Here is a 23249-nt window from a genome sequence, read left to right as displayed (position 1 = left end):
CCACTTTGTGGCTGAGCTGCTGTTGTTTATAAACACTTCCACTTATGATATCCCGAACAGTTGACTGTGGAATATCCAGCAGGGATGAAATTTCAAAAACTGTTTTATTGGAACGGTGGTGTCCATCACAGTACCAGACGTTTGAGACTGCATGGCTAGGTGCTTGATTTTATACACCTGTGGTAACAGATCTGATTGAAATGCCTGAATTCAATAATAACAGGTGTGGACAAATACTTTTGTCATATAGTGTAGATGGGGGTTCTGTAAGACTGGTGAGTTTGACTAAAATATACAAAATATTACTGTGTTTTTGTATTTAATTCATTGCAACCAATCTATCAACAGGCAAATACTAAACCCCACTTTTCCCAGTCCTTGTTCCATATTTAGACACTTTCCATGCCCTTCCTGTGACCATAGTATTACCAAATGCATACTGACTGGGGGGCCTGAACTTGAGGTGCTCTCTTTATCACCACATTACCACACTGTAAATCTCCAACATACACAGGGAATGTTCAAATATTTGTTTATTTTCTCAGCAACAATGTGCTACACATGTTCACAGCTACAAAACCGTCCAGTACAAACACGTCTCAGACACATTCAATGCACAAGTTTTTCCCAGCTGGGCCCGGGGATTTATGCTGTTGTAGTGTTGCATTATCATCATTGCTGGACTGTTTCCAATGAACTCTTTGTTTTGAGTGCAAGAAAGGAGAAAAAAAAAGATTGTTGAAGTTCACCCAGGATAATAAACCAACTTAAGTCCAACTGAGATGGAGTGTGAGATGTCGGGATGAGAGAAAGTCCCCAAAAAACGTGACTGGGTGCATGCCAGCCGTTTAAAAAAAAAAAAAAAAAAAAAAAAAAGCTGCTAAAACAGCAATCAAACACAAAATAAAACTTCACTTCAGTTTGAAGCCAAAAATACACAGGAGTGGCTGTTTTTGCACAGTATATACACAGGTAAATGTGAACCACAGCGCTAAAATGACTGGTTTCACCTTTAAAAAGAGTCTGCTGGTGCTTCTATGGTAAAACAAAGCAGAGGTTAAAAACATTTGTGTACACTTGACCTCGTTTTATGTGTCGTCCGTATGAACCGAGCCCTTTGAACAAACACGTTCACTCCCTGCATGCCTCCGACTGACATCAACCAGACGGCTCAGGGAGGCGAGACGCTGCAGATAAATGAGTGTGTGTCAGACTGAGTTTGTGTCTTTGCACTAGACGTAGCGTTGGATGATGTGTATGTCTGCAGAGAAGCTTGGATGTGGCGCGAGCTGATGTGTACATCCCCTTAATGTACATGTGCGTGCTACAGAGGCATGTAGGGGTTGAGTTTGGGCTAGTCCGTGCATGGTTTATGTCCGTGAATATCCACTCTCACTCCGTCCAGTTCTTTCTTTTCTGCATCTGCGTCTTGTCTAAACTTGGTTTGGATTTCGAGGAAATTTAACTTTGCTTCATTTGTTTGAGAAGGTGTTTCACTATAATACTCTTTCCCAGACTTTACTCTCGTTGTGATGTGTTTACATGCATTAAATGTTACAAAAGCTTGGCAAAAAGTGTTGGTACTTTGTAACAATGGGCCCTAAATGCCTAGTAATTCCTTTGTTATAAGTGTAATTATCCAGAAATTTCTCAAGAATAAGGTGGTAATTACCTCGTAATAAGATGTTATTTTTACCAAGTATAAAGTAAGTATTATTAATAAAAAAAATACTAGTAAAAACGTTTCAAGTACCAAGTAATTCCTTGTAATATTGTGGCAATTCTCTGGTAATAAGGTGGTATTTCACCCTAACCATGTACCTCTAGCCCTAATCCTAAACCCCTTTCCCTAAACCACTTATTATTGTGGCAATTCTCTGGTAGTAAGGTGGTATTTATCTCAAGCCCAACCCCCTACCCTAACCCCTGACCGTAAGCCTCTTAATATTATGGCAATTCTCTAGAAATTAGTTGGTATTTATCCTAACCCCTCACCCTAACTCTTAACCTAAACCTAACACTTGTAATATTGTGCCAGTTCTCTTGTATTAGGAGGCATTTACCCTAACCCTAACCCCCTTACCCTAACTCTTAATCTAAACCTAAACTCCTTGCCCTAACTCTTACCCTACTTGCCAAAATATTGTGTCAATTCTCTTGTAATTAGGTAGCATTTACCCTAACCCCCTTTACCTAACTCTTACCTGAAACCTAACACTTGTAATATTGTGTCAATTCTGTCGTATTAGGTGGCATTTACCCTAACCCTAACTTCCTTAACGTAACTCTTATCCTTAACCTAACGCTGTAATATCGTGGCAATTCTCTGGTAATTAGGTGGTATTTTATCTTTAAGTATTTTCTTAGAAATAAGATGATCATTTTCTATATAAGTCACCTGATAATTCCAAACTATGTTTTTCAATTTTGGCCCCTAAATTAAAGTGAGTCCTTCCTAAATAATTTTCAAGTGCTTTTTAGGGTTAGGAGATTAAGGTAAAATACCATCTATTTACCAGAGAATTGCCACAGTATTACAAAGAATTACATGACCAATACATTAAAACTAGGTAAATTATTACTATGCAATTCTTGAGAAATTAGTAGGTAATTAGGGCCTAAAGGCATAAATAAAGTGTTACTAAAGTGTTTTCTAGAAGTCATTTTTGGCATGACAACAGATTAACAGCGACTATCTGAGTAGCTCATTAAACTACGATAAAGCAAACCTTGGTCGTGTTGTTTTGGGAATTGTTTTATAGTTCTGGAAATCCACCTGTATCCTTGGTATCCATGAATTAGACGACTTCCTATTAAATAATTTATCCTTGCCTAGCTGAAAGAGTGGAAACAATGTTAAAAAAGTAGCTAAAGGTTAGCGTTTGCACTGCAGGCACTCATTTCAAATTAAAAAACAGATGTAGTTCAACGCTTTCAGTGCTCACTGTCATGAGGGCAAAAGCACCCTCAACTTCAACTGTTGCTACAGAAAAAAGCACAACTTTTGGACCGCTTCTTGACTTGTTATTGTCACTGGCTAATCAAATCAAAGGGACAGGGTTTAGTCAACAACAATGGCGGCAGAGAATTTGGGCATTTCAAGGTCTAGAGCTACTGCTAATGCCAGGGAATGCTTTCTTGTTGGTATTTAAACAAATAGTAGGAACAGGTAGCTATTCAAACCGACCTTGTGGTCACTACCAAGGGAAGCAGAAGTCACCTTTGTAATCCTGTGACAAACAGCGCTGGAGAGCAGCACTTTGAGGTTGTGAGCCATGCCAGCTTTGAAAACAAGCTGTAAATGAACACCGGCCTTTCATGCCAAGTTAGGTTTAATAAAAGAAACACCTGGTTTTAGTGGTTCACAGAGCAAACATGTTTTGGTTTAACTGAGACATTTTAGTGGTCATTAAACGCATTTCAATGGTTTTAGTTCATTGTTAAAGAGGGATGCTTTCATGACTTAAATGTCAAAAGAAAACTTTTTCACTCGACCTCAAAGATCACCCGAACATGCTGACATGTGAAGTTTGCTTTGTGCTGCAGCAGCCCTTCTTTCTGCATGTGCATCTGCAGCCATGTTTTGATTCTTAATGTCTTTTGTTCTCTAGTTGATCTCTCATTGTTTGCTCGAATGACCCTCAAAACAAAAACTGAATGTGGCGTCACAAGAAAGACGAGATCAACCAAATTCTTGACACGGAAAGGAAAACAGAGATGGTGAGGAAAAGCGAGAGAGAGCAGTAACACAGACTGGTCGAGCTGCATTCCCCTCTCAATCGTATTGACATTTACAAGAATCATTTGAACTCCTCCTTTCCTTGCAGTCTTTTGTTCCAAAGGCACTGTCTCTGTTTGCTGCTTCTCACAGTTTCATTTCAGTCCTTAAGCAAACATTTCTGCCCCTTAAAAACATCCTTGCATTAAGTCAGAGTGGTTTAAAGTCCAGTCAGAGAAAATACATAAGAATCACTTAAAAATCTCCACAGTTCATTATCAAAACTCATTCATAGCCATTCATATATACAGTACTCTCATGGCACGCTTAAAAAAAGTTATATTCCACATTTTTTGCTTTGGTTTGATTGGATTTTCTTCTCTTACCAGTCCTTCCTCACATCTTTGATGCACAGGATCAAGTTTTTTTTGTGTTTACATTCTCCCGTCTGGAATCCAAATCCAAGGCGCTGATTACTTCCCATAAAAGGCCGTTAATGTGCGAGATGTGCTGAGATTCACAAGTTAATTTGGGATACGGGCGGCATGGGTGGGCTTATTATTTGGGCACTTAGGTTTTTCTGTGGTTTAATTCTCTTTTTGACATCCAAAAGGTGATTTTATTCCCCAAGAATCATCAGAAAATCGATACCCTCACATTTATTTTTGAGTAATTGCACATGAATCTTTCAGATCTTGCTCTTGATGGTTGGGTTTCAGTCCCACGTCTTCCTGTCCATTTGCTGCCTTTAAACCCCAGTCCATCCATCCTTCAATGCATTCGTTTGAGCAAATGTCGAGCATGGAAATTCAGCTCCATTCTACTTCAGTCGAAGGACATTCTAGAGACCCCAGTCCAGCCATTTATCCATCCATCTCTCTTTCCATCCCTTCCTCTCAGAGGTCCAAGCGGAAGGCACCGAAGTAACTGGAGGAGTCTTCAGCGTTTACCATGGTTGGCGAAGAGACGGAGACGAAGAGCTCGTCGCCGGCCCTCAGCTCGAACAGTCCTCCCTGGTAGACGGAGTGGAGGGCATACTCGGCGTCTGGGGCCCAGCACTTTGTTCCCACCCCCTTCAGGAGCTGCAAGGATGGAAAAACCAAGGTAAGAATATGTCTTACAACTTGTCTTATTCAACAGGACAGTTGAAATGGGATTGCACACCTGTATGGGGCTGGGGTAGGAAGTTTTCTTGTAGACACACTGCACCAGCTGATGGCTGACGCTGCGCTGGTCTCCGTCACTGGCTGCTGGAGACGGATAACGGAAATACACCTGGAGGGAAGATGATCAGAATAAACACAAGTATGGTTATCCTCTTTGAAAGAAGGAAATCGGTTAAACAAATGGCTCACTTCTGAAGTACAACCCCAACCCCAAAAAGGTTCTACTGTGAAGCATGCTGTGGTGATGGATGTGGTTTAGCATTGCCATAGGCACTAATGCAACCTCATACTCTCAGAGATGCAGGATTTTAACTGTGCCAGGATAACAAGCTGGGCGGTACCTCTTCTCTTCAGTCCACAGGACACGGCATCCGCAGTTTCCATGAGGAATTTCAAATTCTGATTCATGTGACCACAGAACAGTTTTCCATTTTGCTTCAATCCATTTTAAATAAGATTTGGCCGAAATACGATGGTATTGTTTCTGGATCTTGTTCACATGTGGCTTCTTCTTTGCATGATACAGCTTTAACTTGTATTTGTGGATGTCACGACCAACAGAGTGATTTCCAGTACAGAATCACGCCTGTTCTTAATGCAATGCCGCCTGAGGCCTCGAAGATCACAAACATCCAATAATAACATTCAGCTTTGTACCTTGCACACAGAGATTTCTCTAGATTCTCTGAATATTTTGACGATATTATGTACTGTAGATGGAATATTACATTAAGGAAAACTTTTGTGAAATTGCTCCAAACTTTTTTGCAGATTCTTGAACCTCTACCCATCTTTACATCTGAAAGACTTAGCCTCTTGAAAATATTCCTTTCATACCCAGTCATGCTACTGTCCTGGTGCCCATCAGTTGCAAAATGCTCTCCAGATGTTTTTCATAAGCCTTTTATTTCCCTATCCCTACTTTTTTAGATGTATTGCTACAATCAAGTTCATAATGAGCTAATTTTTTTTCACGAATTGGTAAAATGTCTCATTTTCAACAGCTGATATGTTGTTCAGTTCTATTGTGGATAAAATATGGGTGTATGAGATTTGACAATTATTGCATTCTGTTTTTATTTACATTCAACACCGTGTCCCAACTTTTTGGAATTGGGGTTGTAATATAAAAACACAAAACCTTGTTTATAATCAACTGAACTTGTAAATTCTACTTCGGACCCTGAACTGTGCTTTTTTTTTGGCCAGATGTGTTGGCAAATGCATGACTGAAAGATGATATAACATTACATCAAAGCAAATGAAAGCCCCTGTGGAGACCACACTAAAGCAAAATCACCTGTGAGTACAGGTAGTACCGCCCATCCTGGGGCACTCGCAGCTTCCCGTTGTTTAGCGTCATGTTGTGCAGGTGAGCTCCGAAGCTCTGATTGGCCCACGAACGGACCACATGACGGCAGGACTGGTGGAGACCCGCTGTGGGGATCTGGTATGGAGGGAACCCTGTGGGTAAGATGGAGAAAAGAGTGGTGAGATACAGATCTGTAGCCTGGAATTTAGTTATCCAGGCCTGGATTGGTCAGGCAGTGGGCCAACTCACTTTGGGACCAGTATGATTACTGTGATCTTTTTCTTCCTTAACAATCGACCTAAGTTCCCTTAATTCCTCTTCAAGTTCCACTTTCCGTGGTTCAATTCATTCTATAAACATAGATCTACCCAAAATTCCTTTTTGTTTTTCAAAATAAAAGCATGCCTGTATCCAAAAGGATTGGTTAGGCTTAAATTGTTTTGATGCAAAATAGAGACATTTAAAAATGCAACAAAAGCAGAATAATTGTAATTAACAATAACAATATTTGAGAATAATCACAATAAAAAAATGTGTAATTGCAAGGAACTAGTTTATACTCAACTGAACAGCTACCATATGTAAAAAAATGGCCTTAACGCTACAAGTTATGTTTGAAATAATGACGTGACGTTAGCTAGCTAGCTTAGCTATGTTAGCTAGTTCCAGTACAGTGCTTAGAAACAAAGAGTAAGGGTGAGGACAATTGGTGACATAAATGGGGGAAACCTTGGTATATAAGACTGTCTCATTTCAGGGCAGCTTTGGCTGTCTATGCTTGCTGCAAAAGCTTGATCCTTAGAATGACTATCTCTGAGTTGGGACACAGCTATAGGGTTATTTATAGGGTTACATGGCTTTATTCATGGCCAGTAGAGTTGCCCTCTGCTGGCCATTAGTTATTACAGTATATGTAAATAAAACCGTGTATGTTTGCATAAGCGCAGTAGGAAATGGATGCACAGATAGATGTTTGCACAACGTTTAAATTTGAAAATAAGTTGCACACTTAAAGAACATAATCTCTGCAGAGAGGTGAATCTGAGTTTGTCTGGGTGTGTTCATGCTCTGGCTTGGCTGCAGTTCACTTCACATTAATAAGATATTAGCTTATTAGAAAACACACCAATGGTGGACTCCCTCCCCCGATCTACTTCCTTCTAAGAACTCCAGGCTGAATGTGTGAACCTCACCCTCTCTTCCTCCTTCCTTCAACGCACACGCACTCTCAGCACATACACGCCATCACTGCCTTTGTCAGCTGGATGGAAATAACATCAGTCGGCCTCTGCCAGATTGTCAACACCCTTCAGCTTGCACGCCACTCTGAGATGAAACAATACCAAGACCTGATAGCACTGAGGGTGCGCATTCCAGCTCTGAATACTGCGTTTAACGACACATAACGCTCAGCTTTGCTTTATAAATGACATAAATGTCTGTTTTATCGCTCTACTCCATGTCAAAGCTCACTGATTCAGCACGTTCTTCAAGTATAAACTCCTCTAGAGAGCAGGAAGTGATGTTTATTAGAGGAACAATGGCTCAGACACAAGAGGCCGAATCATTCATTGTTCAACTTCATGTTTCATTTTTGAGATTACACTGGAAGACTGACAGGAAAGGAGTGAGTAATGGATAAAACCGCCCTTTGACATTCTTTAAAGGATATATTCATCCTTTTATGAACACGTGCCCCGAACCACATATTCTGAATTTGATGCCTGCAACACTTTCCAAAGAAGTTGGGACAGGAGAATGTAGCACCACATTATGTAATAACCCTAACCATAGGACTTAGTGTGCCCTACCCAACTACCTTGCCCTAACTCTAACCACTTAATGACTTATGCCTAAACCTAACCCCCCTTCAGGGCTCTAGACTAAACACCTAACCTTAACCCTAGGACTTAAGGTGGGCTCCAGGGTATAACCTACTACCTTGCCCTAACCCTAACCGCTTAGTGGCTTACAAAATGCGGCATTATTACATAATGACTTGAAAATTTATGACATTATTACATAATGGGGCATTATTACATAATGTGGTGCTACAGAGCATGTCTACCGCTGTGTTACATTACCTTTTCTTCTTACAACAGTCTAAAGAAACTCAATGGTTGAAGAATTGAAGGTGGAACTCTTTTCCAATCATGCTTGTATTGTGCTTCATAAAGCATTATTCATTTTCAATGAGACTGCATGCAGAACAGTCTAGTCACACTCTTTTATCATGAAGCCATGGTGTTGTAACCCATGCAGAATGTGAATGTGACACAAAGAAATGATATTTAATGCATATACTGATAAACATGGTTGTTTTTTGGAAATATACACACATTCTGATTTGATGCTTGCAACACGTTCAAAAAAAGTTGGGACAGGAGCATGTCTATTAAAGAAATCAAGGTGGAATTATTTCCCAGTCATGCTTGATTTTGTGCATCATAATGCACCATTAATTTTCAATGGGACACGGGTCTATACTGCATGCATAGACTTCTGCATGCTGGGATTTTGTCAATGAAAACAGTACTTTTTTTTTTTCCAAGTGAGTCCCATACAGAGAAGGAGAAAAACTGAGGTCCAAGCAACCTCGAATCGATATTTATGATTTAAGGTCTGGAAGCCTTTGAGACCTTTTGGAGCAGTTAAAATAATGTTGTTGACACCACACACTTGAGGATTATTCAGACAAATAATCCTGAAAAGTGTGCAGATGTGTGGCCAGCCTAAGACTCAAGAGTGCTCCTGTCACATGGTGTTATCCCCCATTACTAATTAACCTGCTCCAGGGATGTTCCAGGTGTTTATGAGCAGTCCACAACTTTCCAAGACTTTTCTTGCCCCAGTCCCACCTTTTTTGGAACATTCTTCAGGCATCAAATTCAGAATATGTGTTATTTAAAAAAACAAAATAAAACAAAGTTTATCAGTTTGAACACTTACAGTATTGTTTTTGTGCTGTATTCATGGCTTGAAAGGGATTGGCAAATCACTGTATTATGTTATATTTTAACCTTTTAAAAGTGTCCAAACTTTTTTGGAATTAGGGTACAAAAAGTCAAATTACAGCTTAGATAGGGCCTAAAAACACGGCCTGATAACACCAGAGCCCACCCTGTCCCGTACCTATATATTTGTTTACCCTTTTTAAACACTTGGCTGTCATAATTAAGGTTATAAATCACTGTTTTAAGTTTTTTGAATGACAGAAAATCTACTCAGTGATCTCAATGCACACAAACAGATCACAGATGTGGCCTATTTACTGTGAATGTTGAGAAAAGCAGCAAAGATGACAAGCAGATATGCAGACATTGATGTGTGTTAACTCCAGAAAGCTTTTTGGAAAGTATCTGTCTTTTTATAGAGTAGTCTTAAGATGATTGTGAACATTATTACATTATTACATTATTATTACAACAGATGAACAATAGTTGTTTTTCCCAAATGTGTGAATCATTTTGCTTATGTTTGTGATTTTGTATGTCTACTACTTAACCCTTAAAAAAGACGGCTCATCTTAATGGCACTTTAAACAAAATCAAGTCGACATAAATGAAAAAATAAAGCAAGCACTTGAAATTTATTTTGGGAAAGATGATAAACTTTGGTAAAATTCATACTGACAAACATAAAAGTGACTTTAAAGAGATTCAGTTTCCTTGTTTCACATATTTCCTGAAACCTTTGACCCACACCGATGACCCCCGCCTCACCTTGAGATCCCGAGTCTCTGAGGGTCAAGTGGGCCGACGGCCTCTGGGCTACCGAGGTCATGAACTTTGACCCCGAGTTGTTAAAAGTGCGAGGCATTGTCCTCGCTTCTGAGGGAGAGAGGAAGGAGAGGAAATGTCAGGAACGGTGCAGATGCATCGTGGTCTGTGTTTGTGTGTGAGAGGAGACAGATACCGACCTATGAAGGTTTGTTTGGAGATGATGTTCTCCGTCACCTGAAAGAAAAGAGACAGGATGATTAGCCATGGTGTTTATTCCACTTTTATGAAGTCAGAAATCGACCTGCTATTGTTCTTTATATTTAAAGTGACTGTCTGCTGCAGATTGGACTGGGAGCATTGGTATTTTAGTTTCATTAAATATGCCACACTGATAGGGAAAGTATGCAGTGCTGTAACAGTGCAAAAATAAATATTCCAGTCAAAATGTTTGTAAATTTATTCAAAGAAATTAAAATAGTAAAAAGAGGCCAAAAGTTTCAATCATGATAATTAAAGGGTGCAGAGATTATACATACAGTAGTGGTGGTTTAAATTTAAATACATACCACGGTACCAAACTGTACTATAACATCGTAACGTAACGCAACATAACGTAACAGAATTTAACACAACTTAATGCAATGTATCATAATGTAACAGAATGTATTGTATCATAACTTACCATATTGTAACGTAACATATCATAATACATTTTTTGTAACATATCATGTTACAATTGTAACACACAATAATTCAAGGTATTGTAATATATTATAATGTCTCTTAATGTTACATAACGTAACACATTGCATTGGTTGTAATATATTGTACGTAACACATCAGTCCTATCATAATGTATTAATTTGGTTATGTTGTGTTGCATCATTTATATCGTACTGTGTTGCATTACATAATCTATGGCATCACATCAATTTGATACATTTCTTGATCATACTGTATGTTTGTTGTGTTGTATCTTACTGCATTTATTGCATCTTGTCTTGTGTTGTTGTGTTAATGTATGGAACCACATCACATCATATGGTATCGTAGTCTATCTTGATTATATCGTATCATGTTGTATCAGATCGGATCTTCTTGTTGCATTTTATCACAGCTTGTCTTGTTATGTATTGTATTGTATCATAGTTCATTGTTTCTTTTTATGTCCTATCTTATTGTATCATATGTTATGGTACGTATCGCAAACTGTGTTTAATAGTTTTGTGTTATATCCTTTGTATGGTAATTTATGGTTTGTATCATATCATAATGTGTCTTATGGTTTCTATTTGTATGGTATGGTATCATACTGAACTGTATGTTGTGGTTTCCTTATGTTTCTATTAGGCCTGTTAGTATTAACGCATTAACGCTTGTGATTAATCTGGAAAGCTTAACGTGTTAATAAAATAATAACGCAATTTTATCATTTGACCACAACTTCCTCCTGTAGTCCTCCTGTGCAGATGTTTACATTCCTGGGGTGAAAAAGGTTAAAGGCAGGTCAAACACAGCCAGCCGTGATGAGTAAGGAGACAGACCCAGGTCTGCTTCACAACTAATTTAGATTTAAAAAGCTGCCTAATGGAAGTCTGGATGAAACAAAAGCTGTGTGTACATACTGCGGCGATGAACTGTCTTTACACCAGATACGGATCGGCAAATTTGTATCATACTGTATTGCAATGTATCTTACAGTACATTATGGTTTTGTATTGTATGGTATCATATCGCACCATACCATATCCTGTGGTTTTGTTTCTTATTGTATCATATCATATCCTATCATATCGTATTGATTGTATTGTATGTTATGGTTTTGTATCATATCGTATTCTATTGTATCGTACTGGACCTTCCAGTGCTGTATCCTATGGTTGGGTTAGACTCAGCTATAGTCATTACTGGGGCTTATTGTCTGCAATTCTCCATCACTGTAGAACAAGGTTTTTCATGGTAAATACTCCTAAATAAGCTCACAACCAGACATTACATGACTGTTTAAAACATTTTCACTTAAATGTGTCTCAACATCGCTGTCAGATACTAAAGTTTACACAGTGACTTTTAAAATTTCATAAAATTGCCACATCACACACTAAAAGGTCGTCATTAAGTCTGAGTTTGGTTTGAAGTTTGAAGACATGCCATCCATAAACGCTCCATATGTTCTCCTCTCTGCTCCGTGTCTGCTTTACTTCTCTCGCTCCTCTCTGTCATCCTTCTGTTTCATCCTCCCCACATGTGGACGCAGCCCTGCCACAGAGATACGTCTGCTCGCACGCACGGCCGCCAACAGACGGATGCATTATCTCACTCTCACACACTCACTTACTCGTCTTCTCTCATGCTAATGCTTTCTGCACTGACGGCTTAGCCTTGTTTTTGTCTTCGCCACTTTGTAAATCAAACTCAGATCGCCCTTTCATCATTTTTTCCTGTTATTTATCTCTCCTGTCTGCCGTTTTCACCCCATCTTTTTATTTTAACTCCATGTTTCTGCATTTCTCTCTCTGTCGCACTTCTTTTACCACTTTGCTTCTCACTCTCTTTGTTTCCCCTATTTACATTCCTGCTGTTTCTTCACCTTAAAAGCAAAGGTCACACATTAAATTACCTGTTTCTAGTCATGTAGGCTGTCTGACGTGCCCCAAATCAAGGCACCGAACCCCCTGTCGTATAAATCTCACTGATTAATTTGCTGAAATGCCACAAAATCCACAAAATGATTAATTACGCCGCTGTTTTTAATGGTCAGCTCGCTCTAACTGCCGTGTTATTCTTGGCAGCGGGCCTGCTCCTCCTGCATCCAACACTCAACCCAACCTGCAAATTGGACGTGATCGCTCTGGGGTTTGGCGTGCGTTTTTCAAGAGTGGGTGTTTGAATGTAAGCAGAAGGGCCCCCCACTCGTGTGTACCCTATATACTCCAAGGGGTACCCAACACAGAGCGTCGGCCTGGCCGTGTAGACCCGTCTCGCTTCATGTAGCCTGCCAGCCTCGGCCTCACGCTCCTCCGCTCGTGAATGCAGGAAAATCACACGCACGCCCACGCACTTATGAAAGAATAAGAGAAAATTACCACCAGATTTCCTACATGTGCCTGAAAAGTGAACAGAAAAAGAGGAGGCTGAAGCGTTCAGACACTTGGACCGGCTGTGACTCTGGAGCGGCATGTTTTCAATCTGCAAGTTCAACATGGCTGCCGTCTTTTAGGCCTAAAAGCTCACATGGGAGACGTTCGGATGGCTAAAGAGTGAAATCAGCTGCGGAGGCTGCATGCATAATTTATGTTCCTCACAGCGGTGGAAGCTCTCCGTCTGAGCCTCATGACAGGCCGCATGGTTAACCCAACACCACCATCATGTAGAGTTACAGTCCCTACATTGTGTTTTTACTCCTAACACCTGGATATTACACACCGTATGGAGTTACATATCAAATATATTTAGAGCAAGGAGAGACAGAAGTAATCACAGAGGCTCTAAAAAATATAACACCTGTTTGGGGCAGATTCCTGCAGAAATGATGCTTCTTCACAACCAGAATGTTCCCTACAAAATCAGGGGGTGACTGCACAACATTTTATACAGCAGAACTTAAACGTGTAAAACTGTGACCTTTTGCAACTGCCATCAAGATATCTTTTCCCCAGCCTTAAAAGCAAAAGGACATTTTACTCAGTAGATGCCCAAGGGCACCATAAGGAGGGACATAGAGGAAAGCAGTCTGGGGCCTGGCCAAACTGGGGGCCCATGGAATAAAACCACTCTTATCCAAGCAACAAAAAAATGTGTTTATTTATTTATGTATTTATGCTGTTGTTCAATAAAGCGTTTTCAAAATCTAAACAGATTCCCCCCCCCCCCTTTTTTTTGGTAATGTTAACAATGTGAATGAGCACATTAAACCCATTTGGAAAGTAATATCAGACTTCATAGCTAAGCCATGATGTGCACAGATGTCAGGATAACAGGGAATAAAGTAGAAGGAAGAAAAATGCTAAAGTAATTGCAACGTAAAGGTAGAAATTAGCAAAAATTTGTGGAAGAAAGGTGGCAAAATTTGGCTTACAGTGGAAAATTATTGGCTGAAAGTGGCAAAATGGGTGGTAAAAATGGTGGAAAGCAGTTTAAAGTGGCAGAAAAAAGTGGTGAAAAGTGGTAAAAAAGAGGTAAAAAAAGGGATAAATAGGAAAAATGGTTTAAGAAAGGAGAAACTGGGGAAAAGCTGTTAAAAAGTGGCTAATAATGGTTAACAGTGGCAAAAAATGGTGAAAAAAGTGGTGAGAAGTGGTGAAAGAGTGAAGAAAATGGGACTTAGGTGGCAGATTATTGGCTAAAGTGGCAAAAGAATGGCAGCTAAAATGGTGAAAAGCAGTTGAATGGTACAAATTGGCAGAAAAAAGTGGTGAAAGATTGTTAAAAGTGGCAAAACAGATGTAAAAAGGCAAAAAAGGGATACGCATCAAAAATGGGTTGAGAAAGGAAGACAGTAGTTTAATGGGTGGCAAAAATGGTGAAAAGCAGTTAGAAAGTGTCAAAATGGCAGAAATAAGGGGTAAATAGTGACAAAAAGTGACAAAAAGAGGCAAAAATGATAAGCAGAAAAAATGATTAAAGAAAGGAGAAAAGTGGCAAAAAAAATGGGGAAAAGTGGTGAAAGAGTGGCAAAAATGTGACTGGGATGGCAAATTATTGGTTTAAGAAGCAACAACTGTGAAAACGCAGTTAAGTGGTTAAAAGTGGCAAAATTGGCAGAAATAAGTAGTTAAAAGTAGCTAACAACGGCAAATACTGATTAAGGGATAAGTAAAAAAAATGGTTTAAACACTGATTTGAGTGGCAAAAAATGACTAAGAGTTGCAAAACTGGAGGCAAAAATGGTGAACAGCAGTTAAAAAGTGTCATAATGGCAAAAATAAGTAGTAAAAAGTGGCAAAAACAGGTTTAAAGGGGCAAAAAGGGATAAGCAGGAAAAATGATTCAAATATGGGTTAAAAGTGGCAAAAACTGTTGAAAAGCAGTTAAAAAGTGGCAAATATGGGTTAAAAGTGGCACAAATTGGTGGAATAAAGTGGTAAGAGGTGGTGAAAGAGTGGCAGAAATGGGACAAAGGGGCCAGAATATTGGCTGAAGTGCGAAAACAGGCAGTAAAAATTGTGAAAAGCAGCTAAGTGTTTACAAGTGGCACAAATTGACAGAAATAAGTGGTGAAAGGTAGCTAAAAGTGGCAAAAAACAGGTAAGGAAATGGGAAAAAAGGGATGAGCTACAAAAAATGGTTAAAAAAAGAAAAAAGTGGCAAAATGGGTGGTAAAAATGGTGAAAAGCAGTTTAAAAGTGTAAAAATGGCAGGAATGAGTGATTAAAAAGTGGCGAATAGAGGTTAAAACGTGAAAATGGAATAAGCAGAAAAGTGGCACAAATAGGATAAAATAGACAAAATGGGTTAAAAGTTGCTGAATATTGGCTCAGAGTGGCAAAATCGGTGATAAAAATGGTGAAAAGCTGATAAAAAATTGGAAAAATAGGTTAAAAGGGGAAAATGATGGCTAAAGTAGTGAAATTGGTTTAAAATAGCAAAACCTGGCTAAATGTGGCAAAAAATGGGTTAAAAGTTGAAAGAGATTATGGCAAAATAGGTGTAAAAGTGATGAAAAGAGGTTAAAAATGTTCACAAATAACAGATTTGAACATCAGGAATCAATAATGGCCTCAGACACATTTTTCAGCTCCAAAATGAGGGAACTGTTAGCCAGGATGCTAGCACCAATGCTACTGATCCAACACACATGCACTGATTCTAAAACATGGTTCAAATAGTTGCATTTAACTCTACAGCCCCCTGGGAAATACATGGTTAAGTTTGAAGTCTGTTGGACAAAAGCTTGTGTTAAAAATGAAGAATATAAAGATAAATCCATGGCATACAGATCTCTTTCTTTAAAGTTGAATTGATGGGACATAAAGGAAAGTTTCCATCAGTCGGTGAGTCTATATTTCCTGTGACGACCCTTTAAAGGAGGCAAGTGTAAGCGTGATGGAAACTCCCCAAAAGAGCCATCCACTAAGGCCATAAAACATTCATCTTTACCCAACAAGAAACAGATTTTACAGCGAAGCAGCTGGATAAACACAGTTTATCCATCAGGTGTGAACAGATCAAACCCTCTCTGGACTGTTTGAATGGTTTCAGTGGGATACATTTCCGATTAAAGGAGCTTCTATCTTGAATTATATGCTCTGTTTGAACGGCCCCAGCTTGAAATAATTACCCTTCCCTTTCAGTGAAAGGTCAAACCTGGCTTACCATATGGGATAATCCACGATAATAAGGGCTATAGACACTGAAGCAATGTGCTAATGGCAACAACATGCCGGTGAAACCAATTTTAACCTCATAAATGTTGAATACCAGCCATTAGAAGTGAGATATTGCTACCATATAGGCACATAAACTTGGAACCATCTTCAAAACAGTGAGAAAACTAATTGGGAAGGCCACACTGATATCAAGCAGCACCAACTTTGAATTATCTGGGCACAGTTCTTAGTTTGTTTTTCTATGTTAAAGGCACAGGAGATACCCAGAGTTTGATTTTTGTCTCCTTTTTAAATTCTATAATTATTCTACAATGATTTTAACGGGCTTGTCTGTCTCTGCTGCTTGAATGCTTCAGTTCATCACCCTTCATTTATTATCCTTAGCCCATGTCTCCTCACTCTTTACGCAACATTTCACCTCTTTCTCCCTTTTTTCCAACACTTGCATCTCTTTTTCGTGCCATTGATCAGATTAAGTTTTAAAAATTGGCACAAATTTTTACAAATATAACCTGTTGAATAATTTTATTTAAAAAAAGAAGTAAAAAGAAGTTCAATGTCTATAAACCACAACCTCCACCACAGCTGGAGTCCATCTGGAGTCAGAAACCTGGAGAGAGTTATCGTATCTTGTAGGCCAAGACTTTAAAGTTTTTTTGCACTTTATTAGCTTCAATGACTAAACATGTCAAAGCCATAACGTCTCTTTTTCTAAGTTTTTCTCTTAAACTTCGATGTTGTCCAAGAACATCAATCCATCCATCCATTATATACAAAATTGTATATATGCATATATACTGTTTGTGTGTGTGTGTGTGTGTGTATATGTATGTATATATATATATATATACATATACACACACACACATATATATATATATATATATATAAAAATGACAAGATTAGGGAAATAAATAAATAGAAATATATGTATTGATGTATATATATAGACATTTAAATATATAAATAAATATAAAGATATAGATTTATATTATTATAAACAAACTAGATTTTATATTATTACATTTTACATATTATATTTATTATATTATATATATATTTATATACATTATATGTGTCATATATTTATCATATATGTATAAATATAAATATATATGTTACATATGTATATGTATTTGTAGGGAATGTATAAATTTATATGTTTACATACAAAATACATACAACATATATATATTTTGCAGGTAAAGTGTATTTTATTTATATATATACATACACAAATATATACTTTTTGTTTATATATGTTCATATATATATTTATATAAATGAAAAAATAAATTCATAGAATATATGTATACATAGATCTGAAGATTTATAAACAAATAAACAGATATATATGTATTTATATATCATGTCATATATTTATCATATACATCATAATCTCTCTCTCTAAATATAGATACATATAGATATATATCAATATGTATCAATATATATTGATATATTTATCTAAAAACATATTATCAATATTTGCATTACTCATGAAAAACACTTTGACAGTCACATTGATCATGAATAAATAATCACCCTAATAAAACTAGAATATAAATACTATACTATACTTAAATACTATATACAATATACTATAAATCTTCTCAGAGTACCAGTGCAAAAATGCAAGAAAAAAACCACAAACCAGTCCCCGTTGCCCTACGTGTCTCATTTGCTGCTGTTAAGTAGACTTGCTGACCAGTATGGATGTGGCGGATGCTGGCAGAATGCTACCGTCCTGACTACAGTGTGTCAGCTGTAAGGGTTGGTGGAGGATGGATAATGCTATGGGTCTGTTTGTCAGGGTTTGGTTTAGGCCCCACATCTCCAGTGGAGACCAAGACCAAGACATTTTGGGGAATGCTTTACTTCCAACTCTGTGGAAACAGTTTGGGGAAGGCCCTTTTTCTATTCCAACATGACTATAGGACTAGGACAAGGACTATAAAGACATGGTTTGACGAGTTTAATTTGGAGCAACGTTACTGGCCGGCACAGAGCCCTGACCTCAATTCCATCAAGCACTTTTGGGATGAACTGGAATTTTTGGGCTCTACTCCACATTCATGTGCTTGCTCCTCTGCTGGCTCTGCTGATCCTGTTACCACCTCTGTGACTTCTTGCTTATTGTGAAGGCGAAACATCACAAGGGTGTGATATCATGCCTTTAAACGGCACTAAGAACGAGGCTTAAACTCTGGCTGGAGAGCCTAAAGAGTTGTCCACTCAGATCGCCTGATCAAGCATTAACTTTAGCTCTGCTTAACTTCCTGTGTAAAAACACTAGACTCAGTCTTTAGTAGAGCTTTTCTCTTCTACTCTGCTGCGTTTGCATTTTGAAACCTTCCAAACTATCCTCTGACTGCCATGTTTGTTAGATCAGAGCGTTTACGTTGATCCAGGTCATGATTCATTCCTTCTTGGCTGCGCTGAGGGGTTTACAGTATGTGGCTGCAACCAAGGAGTAGGAGTTTGAGTTAATCAATCTTCCTGCCTCAAAATGGGCTCTCTGGACGGATAAGACCGTATACTCTGTCAGACATATCAGTTATAAGAGCCAGCGCTGTTCTCCCTCCAATAGTCTCTATAAGGATGTCTGACAGCTTCACGTTCTGCCTCTCTGGGTTATTACCTTCACCTCGTGTTTAAAAGTCTAAGACCAGAGAGGTAAAGGGGGTCAAGGACAGGACTGAAAAGGTCACTGGGATGACCTCTGGTAAATTACTTCAAGCTTTTCTAGCTCCTGATTTGTGTTTTTACAACTTTCATTGGGTGAAAGGAGGCAAAAATTCTCGCCTAAACCTAACCCAGTAAACTCCTTGTTCCACTCAGTGAAATCCTTTTGATTTTCTAAGCAGTAAATGTCTGACTCTAGCTGCTCCAGTGATGCCCTTTCAACCTCTTGAGCAGCAAAGGCTTCTGGGTGTCCTTCCCTACTGCCAGACAGTAAGCCGTGTTAATGTGAGTCAGATCTTTGCCCATAACGAGGGTTTTAGCAGTCGTGTGCAACTCTACACTCCTGCCTCTGTTTAGTGGGTCGCTTTTGTTTCCAGTAAATCAGCCCGCAGGCTCTGATGTGACAAGCCGCAAAGTTCAAGCTCACTGAGAGCGCGACCTTATGAGCAAGAGAGAAAGAGAGAGAGAAAGAGAGAGAGAGAGAGAGGCTAGACCAGGGAAGCATCTCCAGGACCACAAGCCTAGAAACTGTTCCAGCTGCAACAACAACAACAAATAAAGGCCGAACTCTGCCGAACTTTCACCCAGTTCAGAACAACAGACAAGATAAAAATAGTCAGATTTCTTCACGTCATTCTTTGTCTGGCCAAAAGTTAAAAACAGAAGCATAAATAACAGAATCAGAGGGGGGAATTAAAGTTTGATATACACTGTGTGGATGAGTCAGTCCTTTAAAATTCTTTTTTGGCTCATCTTATCTTCTTAAATTTAGAAAATGACATCACAGCAGGTGTTTTACCTTCAGAGGCCAGCCAGAACTTTAAATATCATACTGTCATACAGTTGGGAGGATTAGAGGGGCTTATTTATGACTGATTTGGCTTTTACACTGGATTATGAGCCATCAGACAGACAGAGTCTGATACAGGGCAGCACTAGCACTGCTTTGGTGCAATAAATCAGTGTTTTTTAACCGGTTGAACCTCAGGACCAGGTCTACCCCGGCCCCTGACAAACCCAGGGACTGGGCCCTCCCCAGTTGTAATTAATAGATGATACAAATGCATGTTGAAATAATTTACTTGTGCCCCTTTTCACCACTTTTTCTGTCCATTCTGCTACCATTGTCTGCAACTTTTCATCACTTTTCCCCATTTTCAAGCCTTTTTTGCCTCATTTTACCCATTTTGCCATAATTCAACCCCTTTTCATCACTTTTCCATCCCATTCTTTGCTACTTTCAGCCCGTCTACTTCTGAAGTCCCATTCACTACCTTTCCCACCAATTTTTGCCACTTTTAACTGTTTTTGTAACTTTCTAAAACCCTATTCACCACTTCTGCTGCTCGTTTTTGCATATTACGACCCATTTTTTGCTATTTTCTGTCACTTTTTAATCCTATTTAACCTCGTATACTGCCCCTTTTGCCACTTTTAACCTTTTAATGCCTATATCCTCAACTAATAGCCAGAAAAAAAATCAAATTTTTTGGAACTGAGATGCTTATTTGAACCTTCTTCCAAAATAAAATAAAATAAAAAAATCAATACAAATTCACATATCTAGTGTTTGTATGACATTTGATGGACTGGGCATTTCCTGATAATCCACTGGAGGGCATTTTTACAATAAATCAGATTATATTCAGGAAATTACTGATCGTGCTGATAAGACAGAGGTCTCCCAAAAGGTAGTGTCAAATATGATACCACAGGCTTTAAGGGGTTAATTGGCAGCAGGTCAGTAACATGACTTGTTATGTACGGAGGCAATGTTCCTCATTGTAAAACCGCAAATACTTTGAATATCCCACCATCCACAGTCCATAATACCATCAAAAGATTCAGAGAATCTGCAGAAATCTCTGCATCTAAGGGACGAGGCCAAAGGTCAATATTGGCTGCTTGTGATCATTGGGCCCACAGTTGGCACTGCATTAAAAACAGACATGAAATCCCTGCAAGGGCTCAAGAACGCTTCCAGAAATTACTGTCAGTCAACACAGTTGGCCATGCCATCCACAAATGCAAGTAAAAACTGAAGAAGCCACATGTGAACAAGATCCAGAATCACCACCATCCTCTCTGGGCCAAAGCTCTTATAAAATGGAGTGGTGCAAAAATGGAAAAATGTTCTGTGGTCACATGAATCAAAATTTGAAATTCTTTTTTGGAAACCATGGATGCCATGTCCTGTAGACCACAGAGAAGAGGGACTGTCAAGCTTGTTATCAGTGCACAGTTCAAAAGCAATGGAAACATTTGGAGCATTATAAACCAAAAAGGAGACCCCAAACTGTTGAGCAGCTAGACTCCTGCACCAGACACGAATGGGGCAACATTCCGCCCCCAAATTAACGATTATGAATCAAGCAATTCAAAAAAGAGAGTAGACAACCTCAACATAGACTGTTTGGTTTTTCCAGCCTCACGAAAATATGACGAAGCTTAAATATAATCCACTCTCCCTTCTTTTTTCTTCTGTATTCTGGTCTGTTGGAGTGCTGATATCACACATCACTGTGACTCGTCTGATTCTGCTTGTAAACATCAGTAGTGTTGAAGAAAAACCCAATCATAAAGTCATAAAATATCTTAGAAATCTAAATTCTAACCAGATGATGGAACGTCATGAAAACACGGGAAGATCAGCAGAGTTCATGGCAGGAGTATCTGTATCGAATTGAACTGCAACTTTTCCAAAAGTTGTCAAAACTCTAGAAATCTTAAACCCCAGATTCAAACCTCATGATGCCAAACAAAAACCTCGTTTGATATGAACGCCCACACGAAAATAATGTCATACTGATAAACCCGATCAGGCTTTGGTTTCTTTGGTTTGTTTGATTGGTTAGCGTTATTATTAAAGGAGCTGCATGGCCATGGGTCGAGGTTTGCTTTATGAATCCATTCAATTTTACTCTGTTGTTGTGGGCATTACAAAAATACACAGATACCTGAGCCAAAAATCACATGTGCAAACAGCACATGCACGTGCACATTAAAGCATGTGGAGATAGAAGAGAGAAAATGCACCCCAGCTGTTCTCTCTGACCCACCACTGTACATTTACTGAGGGAATTGTGTGGCATGCAATCACCAGGCAGTAGTTAGAGTTTTCTGTGTACCTTAAAAAGAGGAAAAATGGGAACGCAGATTGTCAAGTGGTTTGGGGTGCTACCCATGTACGCAGGCGGCCCGGGTTCGAATCCGGCCTGTGGCCCTTTCCTGCATGTCTCTCCCCACTCTCTTACCTGTTTCCGAGTCTATCCGCTGTCCTTCCTCTATCAAATAAAAGCATGAAAAGGCCCAAAAATAAATCTTTAAAAAAAAAAAAGAAAAAGAAAAAAAAGAGGAAAAATGGATAACGCCCCCTTTAAACCATGAAAACCCTGGTGATTACACAGCTGGGAAAGCTGCAGCCTGAAACACTTTACTCTTGGACATCTGAAATCAAATCATAAGATCAAGGATCATCAGATTAAGATAAATTAGTCCCATTATTATGGCTTTATACCCCATTTAAATTTTTAGAATATCTCATAAATTCTGACTTATAATATGATTTGCAAGAAGCAGAACTGACAGTGCCAAAAGTCAAATGGTGGTGGTGGGAAAAAAGGCAAGAACCAGAGAGTGAAAGATGATGGACAATTATGGGAAACAAGAGAAGAAGAGGAATGAGGGACAGAAAAAAGTAGGGGAAATACAGAGGAGCGTCAGAGAGGGAGAAAAGGAGAGGAGGAGTGAAAGAGAGGATTGGGAGAGGAAAAGAAGGAGAGTGAAAGAGGGACAAGTATGCACATGAAGGAGCGTTTCTTCTGCAGATTAGCAGGAGCTGGAACCAGATACTTTAATATGCTGCTCGACCCCGACAGGCCCAGACTCGCTGTGTGTGTGTGTATGTGGGTGTGTGTGTGGGGGTGTGGGTGTGTGTGTGTGTGTGTTACCCTACAGAGTCTTATCAGGCCTAATCTGGTCCGAGAGGCTACTCATTCCTCTCTCTCTCTCTCTCTCTCTCTGTTTGTGCAGGTTTCATGTGCTGATTTCTGGTAATTGCAGTGCACAAAAACCTGAGGTAGGAGACTGTATGAGTGAATGTGTACCAAATATGGAGATGAAAATGTGCACAATGTGGCTAATAAGCAACTCGGACTTTGTTTAAGCCCAGACTGGTATGTCGATTTGGAGAAAAAGGAATGCACTTAGAGTTTTAGCTTCTTCCTGGTCAAAGGAAGCTGGCACAAGCTCCACAGAGATAACATCACAAATTAAAATGTAACACTTGGATGTTTTCAAGCATTTCTTGCATATTTG

General features: G+C 39.0%; 1 protein-coding gene across 2 annotated transcripts in view; it reads right to left on the bottom strand.

Annotated features, from left to right (window-relative positions):
• Nucleotides 1-516: 516 nt before the first annotated feature.
• The window catches only part of tnfsf10l (TNF superfamily member 10, like), a 103721-nt gene continuing 80988 nt past the window's right edge, over nucleotides 517-23249 (bottom strand). The window contains exons 3-7 of one of the 2 annotated variants that reach the window (XM_041779851.1): nucleotides 10116-10152; nucleotides 9919-10026; nucleotides 6185-6348; nucleotides 4883-4993; nucleotides 517-4800 (exon numbers count right to left, since the gene is read on the bottom strand). In XM_041779851.1, coding sequence (XP_041635785.1) covers nucleotides 4615-4800; nucleotides 4883-4993; nucleotides 6185-6348; nucleotides 9919-10026; nucleotides 10116-10152 — 606 coding nt within the window. In that variant the 3' untranslated portion in view covers nucleotides 517-4614. The remainder of the gene's footprint in view (nucleotides 4801-4882; nucleotides 4994-6184; nucleotides 6349-9918; nucleotides 10027-10115; nucleotides 10153-23249) is intronic. The other variant, XM_041779853.1, reaches the window with a different exon arrangement.

This window comes from Cheilinus undulatus, linkage group 22 (assembly GCF_018320785.1).
Source record: "Cheilinus undulatus linkage group 22, ASM1832078v1, whole genome shotgun sequence".
Classification (NCBI taxonomy): Eukaryota; Metazoa; Chordata; class Actinopteri; order Labriformes; family Labridae; genus Cheilinus; species Cheilinus undulatus.
The sequence above is the reverse complement of the archived record's forward strand: the minus strand, read 5'-3'. Positions and strand labels throughout refer to the sequence as shown.